Source organism: Notechis scutatus, chromosome 3, assembly GCF_049901735.1.
Source record: "Notechis scutatus isolate UNSWTSFEM ecotype Mainland chromosome 3, rNotScu1.2, whole genome shotgun sequence".
Taxonomy (NCBI): Eukaryota; Metazoa; Chordata; class Lepidosauria; order Squamata; family Elapidae; genus Notechis; species Notechis scutatus.
Genome location: NC_142011.1, coordinates 104,507,113 through 104,533,197, shown reverse-complemented (window position 1 = coordinate 104,533,197; position 26,085 = coordinate 104,507,113). Strand labels below are relative to the sequence as shown.

The window sequence follows — 26,085 nt, the reverse complement described above, 5'->3', positions numbered from 1 at the left end:
TCGAACGGCTCTCGAAGCCTCTTGAGCTGCTCGTCGCTTCAAGGGGAGACCCGAGGGGAGCCCTAAGAGAGGCAGCCCGTGAAGGAGAGCAACTTTGAAAGGGATCGTCCCCCAAGAGGGGAAACGCAACCGAGAAGCCGCCCGGTTCTTTCAACGGCAGCCCGGAGGGTTCCTTTCGCCCGATCGGAAGCCAGTCAAGAAGCCGCCGAAACCTCCCTATCGCTTTTCTGCCCCACCGCTCGCTCCCCTGGAGGCTGGCCCAGGCAGGCCTGTTTTTCTAACCCCCGGGGGGTTCGTAATGGAACCGGGTTCGCCTTCTAAGGAAAACCCGGAGGGGAAAAAGGCGCCGCCGTAGGATGCGGAAACCCTGCCCGCCTTCACTTCGACAGGCGGGGCAGACATGGAAGTCCGTTCGTAACATGCAAATGAATTCAAATATATTTGCGCTTCGCGGCCGAGAGACTGAGCGCCGCGGAAAGGGAAGAGGCGGCCTGCCACCCGTCCCCGCCCCCTCCGGCTCCGGGGAAACTACTCCGCGTCTCCCTTCCAGCGAGAAAGCTCCGTTAGAGGCCGGGTAGGTGGCCTTTTGGACAAGCGCTAAAGAGCGCGTGGCAGGCAGAGAGGCCTTTTTACCTCATGGGGAAGGAGCGCTAACCTCGCTGTGCTGAGGGAGGGAGGGAGGGAGGGGCGCGCGAAACCAGGTAATGGTGCCCCCGTTTCGGAAGCGCCCCAGAAATTAGAAGCGAAGAGAAACGAGGCCTCCGAGGTGTTTTGGGCCCAGTGCGGCCTAAGAGGACCGAGATCCTCCGCTTTCCTAGATGAGAGAACAACCACTTCTCTCCTCTAATGGATTGAATGCTGGGGTTCTCTGGCAGGCATCAAAGGCTTGACCTGAATTCAGCCATCTTTACCTTTCCTTTGCTTTCTTTTTGATTTGTGTATGTGGTGTTTTTTTTTAAACAAGCTTGTTTTTTTATCTAAAGTTTTAGTCTCTTATTGGAGAAGAGAACCAGCCAAAACAGATCATGAAACAGATGAGATGATGAAATAATAATTACTGCCTCCCAATTCCCTCTTCTCCTTTTATTGCAACAAAGTCTGTCCCGAATTCAACAAATAATCTACTGCAGAGCCTAACAGTAGCCAACAAATGAAAAAGAGATTAGTCAAGAGTTGGTCTGTAGAGTTGGATTTTTTTTTGTTCTCAGAGCAATGACTAGAAGGACAAATCAAGATCAATTTCAATAAATCTTGCCCTCTGGTGACACTAGAGGCCTCGCACCCAAAATGGTTTGAAAAGCATGCAGCTTCTGTCCTAGAGAAGTCATGCTCAACTCTAATGAAAGAGATCACTCACTGTTGTATGTCAAAAATTTGTGACAAGTAGTTATAAGTTGATCTATGGCATCAGAATCTTAAGGAAGAACACACATCTTATTCCTTGTATAAGTTTCTAAAGACTTTCTGAATATTGGTTAATGAATTTCCATTTTATATATCTTTAAGAATAACTTATAATTCATTTGGGTGTATGAAGAATCAGTTTTTGCAAATAATACATTTAGGCCTTTTTTTCCATGAACTTTGTGGTAGCTCTCTTAATTGCTCCTGCAATTGTACGCTTAGCTTAGCTTGATGAGTTTTGGATCAGAGGCATGATTCAGCAGTGCAGACTGTAGATCAATTTAAGATTAATCTTCATGAATTTATTCTCTTTGTTCATCAAAATGGATCTTGGAAAAAAGAATTGTGTTGTATTGGGACAAATATGAATTTATTGCAGGAAAGGAACTTTTAAAAATAAAATGAGCAGATGAAACCATTTATATCTCAGTTATCTAATTTAGGACAATAATATAAAAAGATCAGAAGAAAGAAAGCTGAAGAGACCAGTACTTAACATCCCTGTAACTAGGTATTTTTGAAAAAGTCAGTGTAAATTTACACCGTATCAAATGGATCCTGTGGTCCTTCCTGTAGTACTTTAAACGAATTAACATTTGTTTGAGTTTCAGAGCCTATGTGGAAAATTCTCACAGTCTTTTCCCTCCAACCCCCTCTAATTAACCTGAGACTCAGTCTGTTGGGACGTTTCCTAGGTGGACCTTAATTGAAGCCCATAAAAGCTGATCCGTCATGCTGTGATGGTTTTCCTGGACCTATTCTTCAAATCAAATGATGGAGACTGGCATAAATGTTTTCTTGAGCTTGTTTATAAAGTCTAGCGAATGTTGTCTGGTAGATCAGTTCTGCTTTTCTCCACAATCCTGGCTAGAAAGTTTTTTTTAAAAAAAGGACAAGGAACAGATTTCAATATGTGTTCAATATAGGTTGATATGCCTGAGGAAAAAAATCACAAAGTTAAAAAACCACTCTTGGACTCAAGAAGAGTCCTCCTAAAAATGGTGTAGAAATACAGATAATAGATAATCAGAGTTGGAAGGGACCTTGTAGGTCATCCAGTCCAACCCCTCGCCCAAGCATATCATTTCTGACAAATGGTAGTCCAATCTCTTCTTGAAAGTCTCAACTGATGGCGCTCCCACAACTTCGGAGGGCAAGCTGTTCCATTGGCTGATTGTTCTCACTGTCAGAAAATTTCTCCTTATTTCCAGGTTAAATCTCTCCTTGTTCAGTTTCCATCCATTATACAGTTATTGTTGCCTTTGCTGTTGTCAATATAATGAATACATAAATTAATTTCTTCGTCCATGCTTAAAGATGGTGACTACTTTTGTATCTCATAATATTTAACACAAGACATATTCCTAATTAATAATGTTACAAATAACTTGATAAACTACTAACACGTCCCTTTAACTACTACACAACACTGAATCTCATTAGCATTGATAGAAAAAAAGAGTTATTAATTACCTGGGGGTAGTTATTATTAACTACATTGTATTTTATTTACATTTAAATTAAATCAAAATGAGGTTTTGACTTGGATTTAGCTGCTCTTTTGTGCAGCCCCAGCCATTTGTTGGCAAATATCCCTTGTCTTGAAGTCCAGTGGCCAGGTGCAGAACTAAGTCTGAAAAAAGATTAGGTTCTCTATTTTTTCCTTCAAAGCATAAATACATGCAAAATGAGACAGGTGACAATCCCCAATGAAAACATTCATCATCTATTCTTTGTTACTGATATCGTGCAATTAATTCTGAAACAACTCGATATTTACTTAGCTAGTGACAAACTTTTTCTGTTTATGTCTAAGTAACCATCTATAGGAGTGCACTGTATATGCATTGATTGGATACAATAATCATGCAGGTTTTTTAAAAAAATATTTTGAATATAGTGCATTATGTTCTGACATATGTACATGGGTGTTTGAATTTGCAATTAGTTTGGAAGGACATCCATTTCTTGCAAATGAAATTGTGAAATAGTTCTTTCAATTGAAGGATTGGATGAGGTGTGAGGGAGACTTAATTGTGGATAAACTATCACATTAAATTAATTAATTAATTGTGTGTGTGTGTATATGTGTATGTGTGTGTGTGTGTGTATATATATATATATATATATATATATATATATATATATATATATATATATATATATTTGTTTTCTTATAAGCTGAATACCGTATGTATGTATGTATGTATGTATATGTAGGTCTAGGTGTGTTTGGGTCTTTTCCCGTGTAAGATTAAGAGTATCTTGGCGACGTTTCGGCGAGGTCCCACTGATATACATGTATGTATGTATGTATCGTATAATGGTGTTGCTTGTCACACTTAAGCATATTGCAATGTATATTATTTCACAGATTTTTCCTCAGAGTTTATTAAACTATTACTCTTTTGGTTCTATCCCTGGCTAATCTAATTATTTGAAATGTCACTTTTATTATCTCTATCAATTCCCTGAAATCTCATATTCCTTCTTACTTTATAGGGTCTTAACATTTTGTCTTATTTAGATAAAAAGGCATTTGAAGGACTCTGTCACAGGGAGAGGAGGAGGGAAACAATTTTAAAACAGCAAAACGTACAGATATATTATAAGCCAGCTGAATAGTCAGCTATGTCCATATTTTTTTCTTACCCATTCATGTTTATTCATGAACTTTCCTTGACTGTTGAGTATATGTGATCCCTCATTAACCTATATTTTCATTTAGAGTAAAAATATTTCAGAGTTGATTATTTTGGGGGATTATTATTAATAATATTAATAGTGGATTTATTTACATATCACTTTTGCTCCCAAATAGAATTTTGTACTTATACATTCCATTACCGATAGTGTTTCATCTCTTTAAATTCTCTATAGCTTGTTTTCGTTCAATTTCTGTAGAATTCAACACTTCTGTATAAAGACAGAGGGAGTGATAAAGGGCAGGAATGGATATTTGCCAAGCATGGCATTGAACCTCCCGTTCTGAAAGCTGGAACCCTTTTTCAGGCACATTTTCCATTTATTCAAGCATAATTTATGTCCCGTTATAATAGAGCCAAGATATTCTCCTAGATATTCTTCTCAGCTCATTGTCTTCTACTTCCCACCTTACCATGTTCTCACATCCTAAATATAAGAATTTGTCTTCTTGGTTCTGCTGTTCCTAAAGTTTAATAAACTTTAACATATGCAGTAGGTTTCTAGAAAAAATGTGCAGTCCATGTGCAGTCCATGTACACACAGTGTCCAAGTGATGTGGTAGCCAGTTTCTTGGAACTGCATGAAATAAATAAGTAGCCTGATATTTTACACACTCCCCCAAATCCTATTGATTCTGCATGCTCATCCCCTTAATAGAGGAGATTTAAGTATCTGTGTAAGGAGAGGAATAAACAAAAAAAAAGTAGACGAGTCTTTGCATTATATTTGGACTCTTGCTGAAGCAAAAACCAAAGAGAGGCTTTTCTCTGGTCTGGGGAAAGACGGGGAAATCCAGTGTGCTAAGTTGCTAATTAACTCTGGTCAGCTTTCCCATTGTTCTCTTTGCCTAATGTATTGCACATTCAGAAGTCTTTCACTAAAAAAAGGAAGGCCGAGAGCAGATCCACAAAATCATACAAATTAACCTGGGCTGCGTTTTATACCAGAGTTAGAAGAGTTATGAAGCAGAAAGACAGTGGCAAGAGATCCATTGTCTTGGGTTTAGGAAAAATTCAGTTGTTGAATATGTTTTCAAGTTATAGTCATGAAACAGTAAGGAACAGCTTAGCTTGACATTCTGGAACTTTTATGAAACCTGTCAAGGGGTCTCTGACTCTTTTTTTCTTACAGAAACAAGAATATATGGAGATTGTATTGTGGATGACAGCCAACGCTGTTACAAGGTTCTAAATGAAAGCACTGGGATGACTGACAGATAACCAGGACAGGGGAAAAGCCCATTAAAATAATTTGAACCTTAAATTTGGTAGAAGTAGTGCTTAATCATTTCAATATATTCCAACATTTCGACTTCAGGTTTTCTTGTGGTGTGTTTCTATAAGGCATACAAGCCCTCTTGAGCTTCTCCTGGACAATCTGCTCCAGATTTTCCCCTGTGCAGTGTCTCTAGAATGTGCAATATATTTATTGATGATACTTTTTATCCTGTTACATTATTGATAACAATCATGCTTTCAGTCACCATCATCATTAAGCTTGTGTCACGGTTGGCAGAGAGAAGAATCACTATTCCCATTGTTAATCCAGTGCTATATTGTTGAAAAGAAGGACTTTCTAGATCAACATTTGGCTGAGTTGTGGATTAGAGGTCTTTATGTGCCCGTATTTTAAGATGGAGATTGCTTTGGCTTCCTGCTTGTTTTTGCATTTAGCAATTAATCATGGCAATTCTGTCTCTCATTGTTAATAAGTGTTCATTTAGCTAACCTCCTCTTCTAGGGCACAGAGGGAATCCCCACCCCATCCAATAGCTTGCAATGCCAGCTATTACTTTTTCCAAGTGTAATAGAGCTCCTATTTAAATCTTCTGTTTCATGCATTCGAAACTTAAAAGTATGTTAAAAGTACCACATTTAAGTAAGAAGAGTAATTCTCAGGAAGTATTTGATATTTTTAGGAGAGAATCAATCACAATCAATCTGCTTTAACTCAACAATCTTTTAATTGCTTCTATACTTTGATCTTCCAGTCAGAGGTGACACATTTTTGTTTGAATTATGGACCTCTGTGTAATGGAACACTTACAGAAGCATAACTGTACTGACTTGGATGGAACTGGGATAATAAATTAAGAGTATCATTGCCCTATAACCTATCTTTGTTTCATGTATGAATCCTAAAACTGAATTTAGCCAGAACACTCTATCAGTGACAATGTGTATTGTGCTGCTATTGTTATTAGTGTGTTTTCTTTACATGTGCAAAATGTTATTGCATGATGCTGTGACTTTATACAAGTCAGAGATTATGATTAGCCAGATGAAACTTGGAAAGGTATTCTTTGTCACCTGTATTGGAAATGGGCAGAAATGGACTGCAGGAAGCACAACATGCCCAGGCAACATTGCTTTTCTGTTACTATACGCCAGCTTTAAGGGTTGCTAATGACTTTTAAAACGTGGCATTGTCTCAGAGTTTTATTGCTCACCTGGATATACTTCCTGGAAGCTCTCTCAGCCCTGCAGGAGAAGCAGACCCCAGGATGCAATTCTTACAAGCAAAGTTTTATTGGGGTTTTCCCCTATAAGTTTCCCCTATAAGTTTTATTGGGGTTTTCCCCTATAAGTCTTGCCAAAGGAAACATCATTTCAGGCATTTCTGAGTTTTAGATCACACTATGACTTCTCCTCCTCTTTCTCCCCTTTTGCAGTACTGAGATGTTTTTAGTTTATTGTTGCAATTTTATTGGCCTTCTATAAATCCTACCATCAATCTGAGTGACGCATCATTTCAGGTAGCAAAAGCTTAGTCTTATGCAGCACTCATGGATTGTCTGTTCCTGACACGTTCCTCTTCATTTTGATCTGCTGGAATCCAAAACCTTCAGAGCCTCCATTGCATTCTGTACTATAAACAAATTTGCCCTCAGATATGGTTAGGGATATTTGATCTTGCTTTTGCTCACGATATGCTTACCAGAATTGAGAAAACCTACTCCATCGAGGCCCCTTTGCTGGGAAAATTGGCATCCCAGATCTGTTAGGCTTTCTGTTTTACTGTGACTTGAAACTTGTATTTTAAAATAGTCTGAGCAGTTGGAGTGAGACAAGATGATCTTCTGATGAAAGAATAAGGAAAAGGAAGATAAAAACTAAGGAAAGCATATTTGAAGAACCAATCAGATAAAATAAGTGCTTTTTTTTTCAAGAAGGTGTTTATATTTCCCTTATTTGATTTATTCTGGCATTAAATATTCTGTAATATAATACTTCATATAATTTTATTTTACGTTATAAAAAGGCAAAATAAAAGAATATATGTGTACAAATTAAGATAAATATAACTTTTGGATTTCTCAATGAGAATCTATCAATCTCAGATAAGGTAAAACCCATAATATTTTGGAACATAGTTGACTTAGTCCTCTCTTAACCTTCTGCCCAGAAAGAAATTCTTTAATGATAGGAGACAGTCTGATCAGTATTAGTACGTCAAAGAGATGTAGACACTATGTTGCACCTTGTTTGATGTGCCCAAATTGTTTCAGGTGTGTTGTTTTAATTACTGTGCTTCAATACAAATTGATTGATTTTATTATTTAATTTGTTACTATTATTTATTGGTTGTTCATACTTCAAGTAACATGCTATTGGTAAAGATTACAGCATGAATATTTTCACCCCCATCTCCATAATGGTAAGGACACAGAAATGTAAGAGTCATGTTATAATGTCTATAAAAGTTTTAATATTCAAAGTATTATATGAAAGCTAAATTGCTATAAATAAATACATTTAAATCTTAGGGTAAACAAATTAATCTACTAATTAAATCTGGTAGCCATAATTTTCCTGCATTCCATACTGCTCTCATTTCTAACTTGCAAAATACCAATGATGTCATTAAAATACTCTACTTCCTGTTATGTACACAACAACTTCCTGTCACTGACTAGGACAAGTCATTGTCAACTTTGGCTCCAGCTCAAGGAGAACTATCATTTTCTTCAAGCTATACTTTTGGGTGATGTTCAAGTTCTGCCCATTTGAGCGACATCACTGTTTCTATGGTAACTAATGCACTTCAAGGAGAAACCATTATTGGATTTTATTTTCTTTTAAAAAGGGGAACTAAAATTGGTGGCATAAACAAAATCTGCAATGTCAGTGATGCTATAAAGTTTTCATTGCCACTTATGGGGAAGAGCTGTATAACTCTGACATCTTGGGAAACCTACACAGTCTCAACTAAGGGAAATAAAACATTTATAGAGCTGGATTCTGCATTAATTATGGCACTGTCACCATATTCCTCATCGAAATACACAAGGAGGCCTCCAAAATGAGGAAGTGAGCATAACTTGCAATCTCCTTTCTCCAGGGTCTAAGAGAAAACTGCACCATCTATAATGGGGAGTGGCTTCAGCTGGTCAAAAGCCTTGAAAATGATGAATACTGAATGCCTGGAACCCCAAAATAATTAAAGTGGAGCTTTGGTTGGACATAGAACAGATCCTGAATCGAGGAAACCAGAAAGGAAAGAATCAATATCCAAAATTTCAAAAGTTTCTATGTCACTTTCAAGAGCTTAATGAACATCGCCTTTTATTAAAATAAACCTGCCCTGGATAAAATGCTGCAAGACTCTAAAAGCAAGGTAGAGGTGAGAGGAGTCAAGAGTCACAATTCACAGGTAGAATTGCAAAGGCAGATATATGCAAAATTGAAATAGTGTTGAAATGTGTATAGTAGCTCTACCCTTTCTTGCTACAATATTCAGATCTGTATATTTTTCAGCTTAGAGGGAAAAATTGACAGTATCAGTGGGGACATGTGAAGGAGAACAGAGATAACCTTGAAGAAATAATTCAACAGGCATTAGTTAAAAACTAACTTAGCTCGGAGGAGAAGTGAGTGAGAAATTTAAGTTTGTGTTCCACCTTGATTTTCTTTGATGTAAGAAGTGGGAGAAAGAATCCAGATCAGGCGTTCAATATTCCCTTATTACACGTGGCAGCAATAAAGTGTTAAAATAGTTTTTGTAGAATTTATTCGTTGACCTGTCCTACCTCTCAGTGCTGACAGAAGGAAAAGTGAGGTATGGGGATGCATTGCTAATTCCCTCCAGTTTGCCACTTAGCTACTAGAGACACAACAAGGTATTACAAAACCCAGATGCAGTCAACAACCTGGATTAATTTAGAACAATAGAACCTTCTGCCGACCTAAGGAAGGATGAGCAGGATTCTAAACCATTAGGAAAATGGCCTTAGTGTGCTTCAGTACTTTGGTCCATCATACAGTCCATCAATGCAATAAATATAGGCAGGCAAAGTGCATATGATCTTTGATAGTAAAGGGCTGAAAACAAGAAAAATCCCTGTGAAACATTTTTAGTATGCAAAAGACAAATGTATCTCAGAAGAGTGGTTGACACGATCAAAGAAAAAGATGGTCTCATCTCAAAATCTTGCCCCATTTCCTTCCAAAGCAACAGATAGATAGATATATTGGTGGACTGAAGGGAACCTAAAGCTTAATTTGGACATCTCTCCCCACTTCTCTTTCTGATTTTGTTCCCACACAAATTGCATCCAGCCCAGTAAAAAGTAGAAAGAGAGTAGAAAGAGAGCTAACATAATCCATTGTCTCTTGGGCGGTGGGGGAGGGAGTGTGTGTGGAGTGGGAGGCTCTTCCCACAAAGTCATCTTCCTGAATGTTTCAACTGTGTTTGACTTAGGGTTAAAAGAGTAGGTCCATTAGCTGTTAACCTAATCAAATCTGTGGCCACTGAAAGCAAGTTCAGAACATATAACTCTCTGTGTATATTGCAAAGAAAAAGGCTAACAGATTTGTTGGAAATAAGAGGCAGGTCTGTGGTTTGTGTTTGTGAAACAGATGTAATCATTTATGGGGGAAAATGGTAGAAGAATCAAGACAGAAATGTGTCCATATTTTATTTTGTAAATTTCTCTGCAATTTGTGTAGCTTTTTTCTTAAAGAAAGAAAACATTTTTTTCTTATCGAAGTCCACAGCTCCATAGTTGGCATTTTGCTTCTGATATATTTAAGCAAAAGCTTTTTTCACACAGTCCATTGCTGACAGCTTCTTGCATTTGAAGGTTTTTCCTAAATTATAAATTATATTATTGTTTTGGTCTTGAGTGATCTCCAACCATACTTAGAGATATGATATTGCTGATTTTCCCTTTCATCTTCCTCTTTAACACTCTTCTTCTCACTTTTGAGACATTTCCTCTCATGAAATTTATTGTAGTTTAGGTTGGACTTCTTCACATGTACCTTACAACTTATTTAATTATTTAAACGTGCTCATAGTAGGATTTGGGAAAAGGATATTTATACCATTTATCTCAAATGATGCCACTGAGCAGCTTTCAGTAGTACTATACGGTATTATTCCCCAGCTGTTCAGGACTACATTTCCCATCATTCCTAGCTAGCTCATCAAAGGGCATGGCAGGCCCTAATCTGGAGAAGATATTTGGAAAGCATTATCTAATAAATTGTTGTGAACTGAAATCATATTTCATATAGTTCTCACTATTAATACATATGCCTCTACTTAGACTGTTGATCAGAAGGAATCCATTTTCCACTGGCAGATTATCACAATCTTTGTTGCTGGAACAATGCAGTGTCATTTCAAAAGTCTTCTGTGGAATGGAGTTGATCTTTTCTCCAACAATGGAATAACAATTGCCTATTCCATGCCCTAAGCATCCATGAAAGAGTCTCTACCAACTTATAGTTCCATTTGGGACCCTTTGTTTTGTTACCATCTGACATTCTGAAGGACAGTGAGGCATTTTGAAATTTCAGGAAGCAAGGTATACAGGATGTTCTAATATTAACGATTTATAAAGTGTCTGATTAAGACTCTTTTGAAATCCCTAATCATTTCTGAGAATGTTGGCCAGTTTATGGCCAATCTATGACATATTTAGCACTCTAATGTTACATATTTATTTTTTAGTCTAATACTGAACAAAATTCCATTAAAAAAACCAGATATAGGAATTTCAAAAGGAATTGTCCTAAATTTTAAGCAAAACCTTCTGTTACTTACTACATTAAGACTTGCAACTCACTTCACTTGTACTGAAAACTCTGGAAAGAAATGACTTTCAAGGGATTGCACAATGCTTCATTACAATTTCAGGGCCAGGAACTGAAGAGGTAATTTGGCTTTGAAAAACAAGATTGATAACATGACTTGGGGCTCAAGAACATAGCTCTTTACCCAATGGCACTAGTTTGTAACTGGTCAATTAAACAACAATACAAATCTAATTCCACTGGGCTGGATAACTGTCTATTCTTAACAGAGAAACACAAAAGAAGCTTCTTTATTCTACTTTATTGTAAAGATAGAAGAAACATTTCATATTATAAAAAGTAAGTGGAAATATTTGTTGCATTAAAGCATTAGATTTTAATCTGATCACAGGGTATAATTCCACTAACTGTATTCTTATTATATTATACTTAAAATAAATTACATAATTGCTAGATGGAAAGATAGGAGAATAGATGAGCAAGATTTGTCAGGACAGATAATTGTACTTAGAAAGTCAAAGCGGGCCTATAGATTTTTCACTGAAGCAGGGGTGGGTTTCTACCAGTTTGCACCTATTCGCTAGAACCGGTTGTTAACATTCTAAGCAGTTCGGAGAACCGGTTGTTAGAAGAAATTACTGGCCTAATCCTGTAAGGAAGGCAGGAAGGAAACATTCTGGTATTGCTTACAGAAATTACCTCTCCGTTAACCCTTATTACATTCTTGGCAGGACTAGACTTCCTGTCTCAGGAACTTCTCTGGAGTTTTTTCCCCCTCCTTTGCTGGTACTTTGCTTGTATGGAGTGACCATTCAAAGTTACAATGGCACTGAAAAAAATGACATGACCATTTTTCACACGACTGTTGCAGCATCCCCACAATCATGAGAGGCCAGGCGAGGAGATGCATGCATCAATGTGAGTGATATTGAGTTGGCCACGCCCAGCCAGTCACATGACCACCAAGCCACACCCACCAACTAAGCCACGCCCACAGAACTGGTTGTTAAAAAAATTGAATCCCACTCCTGCACTGAAGCCTTGTTTTATTTTCATGTTTTGCTAGTCATTGGGGGGAATGGATTTTGTAGTTTGGTTGACTTATTTCCTGTCGTATGGAACAACCAAGTTTTAAAGAAAGGGAAATCAAGAAATCTGAATAGTTTTGCATGTTGTTATCTCTTTAGTGATAGAAATGGCATTGGAGGTAAGGATACCTTCACAGGCGGATTCTGTGCCAGTTTGAAAGCTGATTCGTTCATACTCTTAATATAGACAATATTGATGAATGAGACAATTTATTTCCAATTCAGCTGATCTGTAATTCAGCCCTAACAGTTGTAATTTTATTCTTGCTGAGCATTAACTGAAAATCTTGCTTCCTCACACCTCATAGCTCATGAATTCAAGAGAAGCTTATTCTTTCTCTCTTTTACCTGCTTCCGCCAGCTTTAGTATAAAAGGCAAGTACAACAATACATCCCTGGACTGCTCTTCTGGCGAAACAAAAGGAGAAGGAATTCAAATTCACCTTTGCCTTCTTTCTCAGTCCTGAAATGGTTTCAGGGATCTGCAATTAGTTAAACAGCCTAGAATCTATTTATTTTTATTTGTTTATTTATTTATTTATTGATTTGTCAATCGCTTACAAGATAATAGATATAAGTATAAACATGAGTAAGAATACAGGAAAGAGGTACGAATAAATGGGGACAATAGGGCAGGGACTTGGCTATGATCTCTGGCTGCAAAAATGCTGATGGGCTATTCTTTTGGCTTCATGGTAGTTTTTAAACTGAAAGAATGGCTCTTTGTAGCCAAGGAAGTTCTCCTTGTAGCAATGGCTCAGATTGAAGTGGGTGGATGAGTGACATTGACCAGAAAAGCACACAGCTTGTATTGAAAATGAGAAAGCATGACACGCTAGCTACCCGTTTCCTTTAAATTTTGGGTGGAATGGTGGAAATTGATTTTGGTTAGTTCAGGAACTGTTACTAACTGTTAACCCCAACCCTAACACGTGCTCAGACAATAATTATACATCTTCATTTAATACAGGGGTGACAAACTCACTGCGTCTCATGACGTATCGGGACTTTCCCCCCCTTTGTGAAACCAGGCGAGGGCGGGGCCAGCACATGATGCATCTGGCCCGCGGGCCACGAGTTTGACACTCCTGATTTAATAGATATCCTAAATAGCAACCCAAGAATTACATTGATAGTGAATTAATAGGGCATCTTGGAATACTGAATGATCAATTAGAATTTTTAATGCCACTTTCCAAGCTAAGCTCTTTAAATCTTATAGAGAGATCTCTGTAAAATCTTTTCATTTTCTGAAAAAAATGGCAAAAAGCATTCAATGAGGGTGGTTCAATGTTTAATGTTGATTCTGTATATGTTGTGCACACTTCTTTATTATTTCTTTTTTCTTCTTTTACCGTGTCTGTATTTTTTTAATTGTCTTTGTAGTTGTTTGTTTTAAATGTAACATCTTGTTTCTGAAATAAAAAAAATATTTCATGGGAAAAAGTGAAATGGCCGTCTTTAAAAACAAACATAATTTATTTATTTATTTATAAAGAAAGAAAGAAAAATGGCAAAAAGTCAGGATTTTACTTTGCCATAGAATATATTAACTTTCATTGCCACCTGCCTCTGTTTAGAGGCTTTTTCAGATTCCTGAACTCTTTTAGTTAATGCAACAGACATTCTGCTTTAAAATAATCAACTTCTATCTTGGGATTTTGTTTAATACATATATATTATCATCTGAAAGCTGAAGTTTAGTACTGCTCTTTTGTCAAACTGGCCTTACATAATGTTGCACTACTAACTAGGCTTTTAAAAATGAGCATTTGGAACAACAGTCATAATAATAAATGGTGCTGAAATGAAATACATGCATAATGATGCTATAATGGAAGTTCTTCTTTACATACTTACATCCTGATACAAGCTCGTAAGCTTTGTATCAAATCATTGCACATGTGTTCAACTAGGTAACAACCATTTTACAGAGAAAGGTATTTTGCAAAAATCACTCTTGTCTTGCAGGTTGGAGGTATAGATACCTATGTAATTGCAGTGAACCTGTGGCACTAAATGATTAGTTTCAAAACTGACTTTAAACTATTAAGAAGCTTGGTTTTGGCACAATCTGGTGAGTGAATCCATCCATGATGGCCCAGCGATATAAGCCAATCAGGATACTACAGATAGTTCTAAAACCACAATTCAACCAAAGAATCTTGACCTAAGGTTATGGGAAGGCAGTTATTCTCAGACTAGATCATTTTAAAATTGTAATGAAAATAAAATGGGATCATTCCTTACAGGAAAGTTGAGACAAAAGTTTAATTAATGCAGAAATTCAGGAAGAGAGGAGGCTGAATTTACTTCATAATGTGAATTGGAATCTCATTTGGAGGGTTGTAATGACTAAAGTTTCTGTCTTCCCCCTACTTTATTATTTGGTTCTTTCTTTCATTCTTCATGACTTAAATTTTTTGGCAATTGAACAGCTTTAGAAATTGAATTACAGTAATAAGATATAGAGTTCATTTATATTATAAATGCCTTTCTCTCATTTTTTTTTTTTTTTTAATAAGGCTGGTTAGAGAGGAATCTCAGATATAAAATGGCTGGAAAATCCACTGAAAAGAAAGACAAGAGGTTCATCGTGCCATAGGTTCGCCATCACGGGTATATACAATTCTTTCTTTAGTCATGCACTCCATTTCTCTGGCAGCTTTTTCTGCACTGCAAAACCTTTCATTAGTCTATAAGCAGGCCTGTGTAGTAGATGTTGAAAATGCACAAAAGGCCTGGCTTTTTATTAGGCAAGCCATCTTAGGGGAATAAATTAATGGTAGGACTTGGAAAACAGAGTAGAACTGAGAAAGAACACACTCTTTAAGACAGCCTGCTAACCTGATCTCCCACCATCATTGCTGAAATCTGATTTCCAACCCTGGTCTGGTCAGTTCTGTCCCTGGGCCCCTGTTTTTTATCTCAGCCAGCCAAAGGAAGGTGGGGGTAACGCTGGGTTCATGATTCCATTTTCAGTCCTCTGGAGAATTAGAATCTTTTTTTCAGCAACAGAATCCTCCTCAGTAAATAAGCCAATCAGTGCTTCTGTTTCATTGGGATTTCAATACAAAAGCTTCTGAGATGCCTTTCTGGCCATCCAGAGGATTTGTAGGGGCATAAAAAGGCAACAAATTCTTCATATTTATTGTGAGTCGGTCTCCTGCCATTCCAAAACTGCCTCCTTTCCCCCAAAAAGGAGGGAAAAGAGAGGGAAGAAATAGAAAGAAGCCTCCGATGCATAAACATCTCTTGAAATATTACACCATATCTGCTCTGTGGTTTGCTTCTTCAGAAATCAATCTTTTCTTCAGGCATATATATTAGAATTTATGTGCATTGCTTTTACTGGGAAATCTCCCTTGGCAGACTTTACAACATCTTCCATTATTTGGAACTATAGGCAGATAGATAGAGACATGAAGTCACAGCTCTTTGCAGCTGTTACACCCTTCCTATTTCTCCTGCAGACGGACGACTCATGTAGAGACAGAGTGCACAACAGGACTATATTTTACTGGTCTGACTAATAAACCTGAATTTGGTCACGCAAGCAGGATAGTGGTCAAAATTCAGCAAAATGGCACCTTCTGCCAGGCAGCCTTTTGACCCCAACCACATCTCATCCAGCACTTTGCATCCTTGACTCTCCAGTCTTGGCCTCACATAAACCAAACATTGGCAGTCCTGTCTATTTTTATTTATAATCATTGAAGAGCCATCTTTAATTTATGCACGGCATGTCAGAAGAATACAAAGATTGCACCAATTCTAGGAAACTCTGCAGAGTTTCTCTAACACATATGTTAGGTATTGTAAAACTGAACTTAAACAGCATTGGGTTTTATCTTATCTCTGGTTTCCCAAGAAGAAATATTATTTTTGATTTGTTAGACATATGTTAACTATGTAGATTTTTTAAGCCTGGTAGTGGATGGTATAATAAGAGGGGTGGAGGTATTTTGAAAGCATCGGAGCTAGCACAAGTAAAATGGAACTGATTTCAAATATGTAAAATGCTTCATGTATTGTACCAAAGCCCTATCGAAGGTTAAGAACTTCTTATGGAGGCAAAACCATCCAATCTATCTTTTTAATCTCCAGCTATCCTGAATGCTGGATCTGTTTAAGTTCTGAGATCATTTATTTCTCTGTACTTTGTTAAAATGGTTGATAAAATAAAGGATAATCATATGTCCTGTTTTACACAGAACAATTCTTTATTTGAAGAGCTGTTGAGTACAAGTCTGGTTTAAACCCGAAGCATAATAAGACTGGATAGATAAAGCCATGAATGTCACCATTCTGATCTGCTATCTGGATTGAACAGCCACACACAAGTCACAGCCTCTCCCATTATGGTGAAATGTACTGCATTTCTATCATATTATTTCCTTTTTCTTGGGAAAATGTAGGTCACCTCATTAAGTACAGGATTTCTTAGGATGGAATCCAAACTTAGTGTGCTATCGTTTCCAAACCATTTCTTGCTAGCTTTTAGTAACAGAAATTAGTCAGACAGAAATTAGCAGGTGAAATTTCCTGGGGTATGAAAATGATTGCAGTAGAACTGACACTTATTAAATGTCTGGATTCCACAGTTTGCTTCAAGGAATCCTGCCAAAAGGAAGGGAGGGAGGGAGACAGGAAGGATGGGTTTAGTTTGGAAAGGATTTTAGAAGGAGGATGGTTAGTATAGTCACTACAATGAATTCTTCAGAGCAGAATGATCAATATGATAGAAAGAAGGAACGAAAAACCTCCACTCATTAGTAATATGAAGATCTTACATTGTGAAAATAGAAAACTTCTGAAAAGAGAGTTGATATGGCAATATTAAAAAAAATCCTAAAGCCTTTAAAAGCAATAGTTTTATTTTCATTGAATCAGCATGATTGTTTTCTTAGTTTCTTTTAAGCATTTTCTAGTTTAGAAAACTTAAAATTTTGTGTATTTTTACAATGCTGCTTAATGGCTAGTGGATAGATTATGATGCTGGGTGTTATGCCATGAGTCATTTTGTCTGGCTACTGTTTTAATCAAGATTGGATAAAATGTTTGCCCACAGTCCCATATGAAAAGAAAAATAGAAATGAGTTTAGATGGCAAGAAATTGAAACAGCCCAAACTATAATGTTATTTTTCTTTTGATCATGGTCCAAAGTGATAAGAATTTATTATGGAATTTTCTGAATATCCTTAATAAATATGGTTGGCCTTGGTAGAAATCTGAACACCCACTGTAATTTCAGAAAATAAAACACGAACTAAAATTGGGGAAAAGGAACATAAGTCCTGCATGAGTTTCTTGTTCCTACTTATTATGTGTTTTCCAGTTTTAGTCTAGCCTTGATATCTTGCTAATTTTTGTGAGCTGCATCAATACATTTTACATCCTCCCAAATTTGACAATTTGACTACAGAATTTGGGCTTTTCTACCTGCAGAGCCTAAAATGTTTAAAAATTACCAATGGTTTATGGATGAATAGATTATGGAATTTGTATTCTGTCTTATATTGGGTCAGGCTAAATACAGGTAGCTTTCAATTTATGACTACAACGAAGCCCAAAATTTCTGTTGCTAAGTGAGACATTTGTTAAGTGAGTTTTGTCCCATTTTATGACTTTTCTTGCCACAGTTGTTAAGTGAATCACTGTAGTTGATCATTTAGTATCCTGGTTGTTAATTCTACACCATCACCTCCACCACCATCATTTCCATGTCGATTCTAGTATAATATTATGACTGGAGAAGATTCAAAGTCTTCTATACTTTACAAACAAACCTGGCCTGTTTAAAGTCAACATCTTGCTTGTTTTGTATCATTTTAAAAGCTTGGAAACTTTTATAATCCAGGTTCAGCCCGTGATTCATTTAGAGGTACTCCTCGACTTACGACAGTTTGTTTAGTGACGGTTCAAAGTTCCCCGTTGAATTGAGTTCCCCATTGACTTTGCTTATCAGAAGGTGACAAAAGGTGATCACATGACCTTAGGATGCAGCAACAATCTTAAATATGAACCAGGGGCCAATCCTCTGAATTTTGTTCACATGATCATGGAGACGCTGCAAAGGTCGTAACTGTGAAAAACAGTCATAAATCACATTTTTCAGTGCTGTTGTAACTTTGAACAGTCACTGAATGAACTGTTGTAAGCTGAGGAGTACCTCTAAATGAATCTCAGGCTGAACTTGGATTATAAAAGTTTCCAAGCCTTTTAAATGATCCAAACAAGCAAGATGTTGACTTTAAACAGGCCAGATTTGTTTGTAAAGTATTTGAATCAGACTTTGAATCAGAGGTAGTATTCAGCAGGTTCTGACTAGTTCTGGAGAACCGGTAGCAGAAATTTTGAGTAGTGCGGAGAACCGGCAAATACCACCTCTGACTGGCCCCACCCCCATCTATTCTCTGCCTCCCGAGTCCCAGCTGATTGGCTGGGTCTTCTTTTGTTGCCCTGCAGAGGAGATCGGAGCTGGAAAGCAGGTTAGTGGGGTGGGGAGGGAATGGCATTTTGCAATAACCTTCCCCCAGGAGTGGGGAGGGAATGGAGATTTTACAGTATCCTTCCCCTGCCATGTCCACCAAGCCACACCAAGCCCACCAAGCCATGCCCACAGAACCAGTAGTAAAAGTTTTTGAATCCCACCACTGCTTTGAATCTTCTCCAGTCATAATATTATACTAGAATCGACATGCAAATGATGGTGGTGCAGGTGATGACGTAGAATTGTTGCTACTTATAATTTAATAGCAGCGACTGGGGCTGATAATAAACTGAAGCAAACCAACCCCTTGTGCTTTTCCCTCTGTTAAAAAGGGACATTACAAGTGATCTTCATGTTCGGGTTCCTGCATGTTCCCCTCACCAGGGAAAAATGTGGGAAAGGGAATTTTAAGTTGGAAACAATAAAACAGGGTTCCACTTACAACCTCATTCCCATGTGCTTCAGATGATTTGTGCATCATTAAATCCCTCCCCCAGTCCCCTCCACCAACCAGATGTGCCTGCTCACTGCAGTCTTTTCATGCTTTGCAGAAATGTTTGTTGTTTGTTGCTGACATTGTTCTTGTTCTTCCTTTTACCAGAGATCCCCCAGTGTGCTGGCTGCAACCAGCACATCTTGGATAAGTTCATCCTGAAAGTCCTTGATCGACACTGGCACGGCTCTTGCCTCAAGTGTGCAGATTGCCAGATGCAGCTGGCAGAACGCTGCTTTTCCAGATCTGGAAGTGTCTACTGCAAGGAAGACTTCTTCAAGTAGGTACAGAAAAGCTATCCAAGATACCTTGGAAGGCTTGCAGGACTACTGTCTGGCCATGGACAATGGTCTGAAATGCCCTTGTTTTGGGGAGGTGGCAAGGGGGTAATTGAGGGATGGTATAGTGGGGTTGTTAAAAGGGCGAGCTAAAAAGATGCCAATTTAAATGTCAGTGCAGTCCTAAAATGGTATTGCCTCTGGCAAACTATGCTGATGACTTAGACTAGACTTACAAACTGTTTGAAAATATTATTTCTGTGATCTTTTTTAAACCATTCATAATCTCTTATCCTGATGCTATGATGACTTCTATATGTAATGCTATTTTGAGGGGTGTTCTTAATACAATATAACCTATGACTTCAGCCAAGAACACCTGTTCCCATCTTATAGTCATATTGGGAAGGTGGGGGTATGTATTTGATTTGGATTCTCTAGTCAACGTTTTCTTTCTGTTGGTTATTCAGGCTGCAGTTCCATGTGCCTTTCAATTCCATTGAATTCTGTTGCTTTTCTTTCCTGTACTGACCCATATAGGATTGCCTTATCAAGGTCCCACAATCCTATTCCTTTAAGATAGAATCCCTTAGGATGCTTGGAGCATCTGCTTGGTTTTCTGGTGCTAATTCCTAACTAAGCCTAGAACTGGGGAGAGGAGGAAGCAGTCAGGGGAGAGGCCAGGAATAATGTTTGTTCATAAGTCACAAACCTTGCAGTGGAAGGGGAACAGTAAACTCTAAGAGAGAGTAAAAAAGTTAGAGCAAACATCCCTCCCGAAGAAAGCTTAACCCAAGACATCCTCCAGCATTTACCCACCCCTTTTGCAGTGAAAATGAAATCCTTTTGAATTTAATAATTTGTTAATCAAACCCTGATCTACTTTGTGCAGCTGCTTTGCCCCCCAGGGGAGAATCTAGGCATGAGATGAATTGGCTGGAAGAAGGGCATGGCCTCTGAGATCAGTGCCAAGGAACTCAGTGGCCTTGATAGTTTGGCAGGCAGCCAGGTCGGCTCTAGGACTGGCAGGAAAAAAAAAGTACGTAATGTATGTCCACTCTGGAATCAGTGGGGAAAAGGCCACCTAATTCACTTAGTTATTTTTTTTTTAAACAAATTTTATTCAGTTTTTCACATTAAAAACAAAAATCTCTTTTTAGTGGACAACGTATTTCCGGGTCATCACCTTTACATACAAATATGACAGCAATTACACATTCATATATGCATACTTAATTCTATTATTACCTTTTCCATTCCAAATTTTCAGTAAGGAGAGAAACAAACACATTAATTCTAGCTTCTTTCATTAATAATCAATCGAAACATCTTTTTGTTTCATTTCAATTATTTCAAATATAATCCTTTAATATTTATTTTAAAAATAAAGATAAACAATATGTGTTTGCCTAATAATAATAATGATAATGATGAAAAGGTTACCAATGTCTCTCCTTGCTTTTAATAGTCTATATTAACTTATTAATTTAGTTGGTTCTTTAGTCTGTCATATTACCTTTCCATTACACATTCTTTTTATAAATTCTAGATTAATACAAATTTTAACACTAAAAAAAAAAAAACAACCAAGTATAGGTTTCCCCACTTTTACTGTTTTGAGTGTGACACCTCAATGATTAAAATATACCTTTATTCCCTCATCTTGATTCCCAATAAACCATTATTTTTAAGAAGTTACAATAATAATCATTACATCTTTTCATTTGGATTCTGCAGCATATTTTCCCCCTTGATTTTTAATAAGCATTATCAGTATCTAAATTACCTTATTTTCTAAATATTTTTAATTGCAGAAATATTCTTATTACCCCTTGTCACCCTGCAGAATCCCCTTTTTAATTCATCAACCATTATCCCTGAAAAAACGATTTATTTTCAACATTTTACTATTTCCGTATTTCTTTATTTCATGCACCTGTTTCTTACTGCTTCTCCTCCCCCTCTTTTCCCCATATCTTTTCTCATTCCAGTTTATATTCCTCTCTTTCTTAATATCTTCCTTTCCCCTTTTCTGCTGGGTCTTTCTGCCTTTCCTGACTTCACAGGTATTCCCCCTTTTGATTGCCTTCTTAAATTTCAACTTTTTAACCTTCCTTCTTTCCCCACTTCTTTGTAGTGTTCTTTGTGTTAATTGTCTATTTAAAATGTCTTCTCCTTGAATTGACTCCTTCTCCTCTGAAGCTCTTTCTTCTTGTTCTTCAATCGCCATTTCCATTTTTGCTAACACAGAGCAAAGTGATTTGCCTCTTTCCTATAGTAATTATCTCATATTTTTAAGTTCCATTTTTAATTCCCGAAGAGATATCATCATTACACACTCTTGTATTTTATGATTGTTAAAGTCCACACACACAAAAAAAAAACACTTTTACTTTCCTTCTTTCTTCTTTCAATTTTCTAAAGTTCTCAGTTATTCCCGCCCAGGGTCTGTACCAAAAACATCAATCAATCCCACAGTCAGTCTTTCCTTGCTTTTTCTTTATTCTGGTTCTGTTTTCACTTTCTAAGATTCTTACTTTGTTTCAATATTTCTTTAATGTTATATCCACACAAGTTCATTCAGAAACAGGATGCTTTCCCTTTTGTTTGAGCTCAAGTTTTTGTCAAAAGATGACACTCTCCATTATACAAAGTCTTCACCTTTTCCCCCTATTTTTTTTATTTAGGGTTTTTCGAACCTCAATATTCCAGCACAGTCCAGTTTCCAATTTGTAAACTTTATTATTATTATTTTTTGACAATCTTAAGTCCAGCTTTATTTTATGCCTGTTTATTCCCAAAATATTTTAGTCCAATTTAGTTAAATCTTTAGTTCCGGCTTCTTCCTTTCCCGGTTTGAAGCCCCACTTAGCTGTCAAAAATATTTTCTTTTCTTTTTTTCCTGTCCCTTTGTAATTTTGCCGGTCACTTTTCTTTTCTTAAAAATTCCATGTTATCTTAATCCCGGGGTACTTTTGTTTAGTTGTATTGCCCAGTTGTCCCGGTTCAGATGTTATCCACCTCTTTCTTCCTTCCTGCACAAATCTTAATCCAGCTGAGTCCTCTTCTTTGGGGTGGCCATTTTAAACCACCGCTGCAGTCGTCTTCGGGGGGAAAAAGACCAAGCCCAGGCGGGGATATGTGGCTCCCCTCAACCTGGCTTGCGGCTTCCCCTTACTCCGCCGCCCCTCCAATTATGCCCCTCGTAATGATCGGGGCTCTCCAACGAAAGAGCACGGACCATAGCCGCAGAGAGTTGCGATCTACGGTCCGTTAGTGAGAAGGCTCTGCCTTCTTCCTCACTTTGTTATTTTGAGGGACAATCCCAGTTATTAGCATTTTGGGTCTAGGTATTTAATATTTATTTGAATGTAAATTAAAAGAAAATAAATACTAGTTCACTAATTATTCCATTCTGTTAAGTAAATAAACATTTCTAGCCTGCCGCTAGTAAATAACTAGTTTCTTCAGAATTAATTGTTTATAAAGGTAGGCTAGAAATATTTGATTATTTTACAGAACTGCAGGAAAAAAATAATGTGCGTGCTTAGGTTTTGTTTTGTGTTAGTGGTGCATTGCTATCAATCTGTCATAATCCAGATTATTTATTTGCATAATTTATATCCTGCCCAAGTCTACAAGCCTTGAGCTGTTCACATAAAAACATCATAAATATCATAAAACAATCAATTTAAAACAACAGGGATAATTAAAATAGCACAGCACATCTAACAAAATGGCCCGCCTGAATTCTAAAAGTGCCAGCACCATATACAAGATTTTATAGCTCAAAACCAACATTTAGACATGGAAACGTCATGGAAAAGCTGTTGATCCCTTTTCCCTCTGTGCCGAAAGCTCAGTTGGAGAACCGTGCCTTAGAAAGACCCAGAATTGCATACTTACCTGAACATAAATCTTGTAAAGATGTGTATATATTTGCATTTGTCAGATATTCTTGTTTCTGCTAATCCTGGGAAGGCCCAAAGGCTATATAGAAATCTTATTCTTCAGCATTAAAATGCAACTATGGCCAGAGTTTTCTTAAAACCTTTTCCTCTCTGTAATCAGTCACTAAACAGAAAGACTTGCTTTTAAAAAACTGATGGTGAAAATGTTCAGGAACTACCCTTGTTATGCATCAAAGCAAAACCTAGAGGCTTTTGCTGCATATGGGTAATGATTCACAGTACCCTTCCCTCTGGAAATCTCCCCCTTGCCCAATTTGCTCCAGGTATGAATCTAGAAAGACAAATGCTCTTGTAAAGTAGATTCCCAAGTGCACAAAACATACATATTGCTGGCCAGATGATTTATACCTGTCAGGTAGAGCCAGCCCAGTTTAGTATACAGGTGAAAGGAAAGTATGACCCAGGAAATAATACCCTCTCCTCTATTTTCCATTATTTGACTGTATTGCTTGATTTCAAAAGCATCTGCCTGCCAATCCTCCCTCCCTCCCTTGCCATTAGCAAGGGAAGAACATGTGACTGAGCAGATGCTGAATGCAGAGCCTTGGAAGCCATCATGTAGAGTTGCATGTATGGAGGGGATTAGAGAAATTAGAGAATGTGTGTGCATGTGAGTAATAGTTCTCTGCAAATTTATAGAGTGTCATGATGATGGTGATGCTTTCAAGACACAGCTTTTAGAGCTATTGAAGGGATGGTTGCAATAAAAAAGAAGGTATTCCTAATTTGACTAATTAGCTTGATCAGTATGGTTAAGCATGAGGTGGCAGCATCCAGAAATGGGAGATTAAGCATACCAGGTAGGCTAGTGTCATTTTGAAGTTCTCTCTTACAACCTTTTTACTATATGTGTATCTGCTTATTAACTGCAGGGGATCTTATTAACTGCAGAGTGTCTTGGAACTACCAGGAGCAGCATAAAGGCATGCATCACCCCCGCCGTTTCATTCTGCTGGCACTGTGTAGACCAGGTCTGACAATTGGGCAAGGAGTAGGAAGAAGACAGTCCATGCAAAATGTCCTGATGGAAGTGGATGTTGCAGTCATGGGCATCCAGTGAGCCTTGTTGGAGACACTGCAAGCAAGGGGTAGATTGCCCTATAAGAGAAGAGGAGGAACATGTGGGTATGGGGAGGCAAGTGAGGGATCTCCAGAAGGAAGATCTGAAACACAAGCGAATGTGCATGGTAAATAAACAGGATGTACAATTTATGTATTGTTTGACTATGGAGCCGGTCCTGGGTTTGTGAGCTGAATCCCGTAGAGATTTTCCAAGCAGAAATTCTTGTAGCTCTTGGGTTATTTACTCATCAAGCCTGCTGCCAACCCAAAGGGGGACTTCTAACAGTCCACCTCCCTCCCTTTTAGGCATTTGATAATTAAAAGAACATCCCATCCTTAATTGTGAACTTTTTATAGCTTGTATTTACATCTAGTACATTTTTTTTTGGATGAACAGTCCAGTAAGCAAGCTACTCTTACTCCTGCTCCCCCATTCCATAAGGTGCTCGTTACGTTCCTTTGCAAAGCTATAGCGCTTGCTTTAAATCTTCAGGCCATTTTTTTCTCTTCCTGGGTCAAATTTCTAAACTGCTTCTCAGCTCCTAACACACACACACATATATATAAACTCCCAGATTTTTGCACTATATGGGCACAGCTGCCAATTTTTGATCTAGCATTTCTTGCACAAAACCTCATGTCTTCCTTCTTTGTCTCTTGTTCATGAGTTTTGTCATGAGAGATCTTGCTGCCATGAGGAAGGGGGTAGGTGGGGAGTCTCTGCTAGTTTCAAATACGACTCATTTCCTCCTTCTCATTCCTCCTCGTCTCTCCCTCCTTTCTGCCATACCCAAAGTTGAGGTCTTATATATGTTTCCGTCTCTTCCCCTAATACAGGGGTCTCAAACTTGCGGCCCATAGGCTGGAAGCATCATGTGCTGGCCACGCCCCCTCCCATTTTAGCAAAGGAGAAAACTCACGATACATCACATGATGACAACATGACACTGTGAGTTTGACACCCCTGCCCTAATAGATTCCCATTGCAGTACTCTTTTTTTATTTCTCCTAGCTATTTCATCCATGATTGGTCTCACTCTGGTCAAACTCTTGCTTGCGTCAATCAGTATCTCTAGATTTGGGTGGACCCACAACTCCACATTTTTAAAAATTTCTTTTTCAAATGTTTCAGTTTCGTTTCTCCTTGTCAGTTCTATGAATCACCTCCCCTTTTGAATGCAAGGCCCCAATTCATATAACCTTGCAGGATTTTCTGTGGTCTGGTGAAAACCCTGAAATTTCTATATTTATTTCTCCTTGTTTATCTATGCGTCATTTTTCTCTGTCCTGCCTCCCTGGGTCCCCGCATTCTTAACATCTAAATTATTTCCTTGCTTTTCATAGCAATCCCTAAATGAGTGAAATTGCCGCAGTTTCACTCATTTTCCCCAGCTTTACTACAACTCCTTGGTTAAATTCACTGTTAATACATACATACATACTTATTTACTTACTTGTTTATTAACTTCCTAATGACAAAACACTATCTGCTTTGAGTTCAAAGAAATAATGACTGTGAAGAGGGAGACATGGAAACCAGACCGCTTTG

At 37.7% G+C, this 26,085-nt stretch overlaps 1 protein-coding gene across 2 annotated transcripts in view; it reads left to right on the top strand.

The window, feature by feature from the left end:
• Positions 1-26,085, top strand: part of LHX4 (LIM homeobox 4) — a 69,624-nt gene that overhangs the window by 7,310 nt on the left and 36,229 nt on the right. The window contains exons 1-2 of one of the 2 annotated variants that reach the window (XM_087960872.1): positions 468-574; positions 19,334-19,505. In XM_087960872.1, the coding sequence (XP_087816998.1) occupies positions 19,441-19,505 (65 nt within the window). In that variant the 5' untranslated portion in view covers positions 468-574; positions 19,334-19,440. Of the gene's footprint in view, positions 1-467; positions 575-19,333; positions 19,506-26,085 lie in introns of those variants that run through there. The other variant, XM_026669155.2, reaches the window with a different exon arrangement.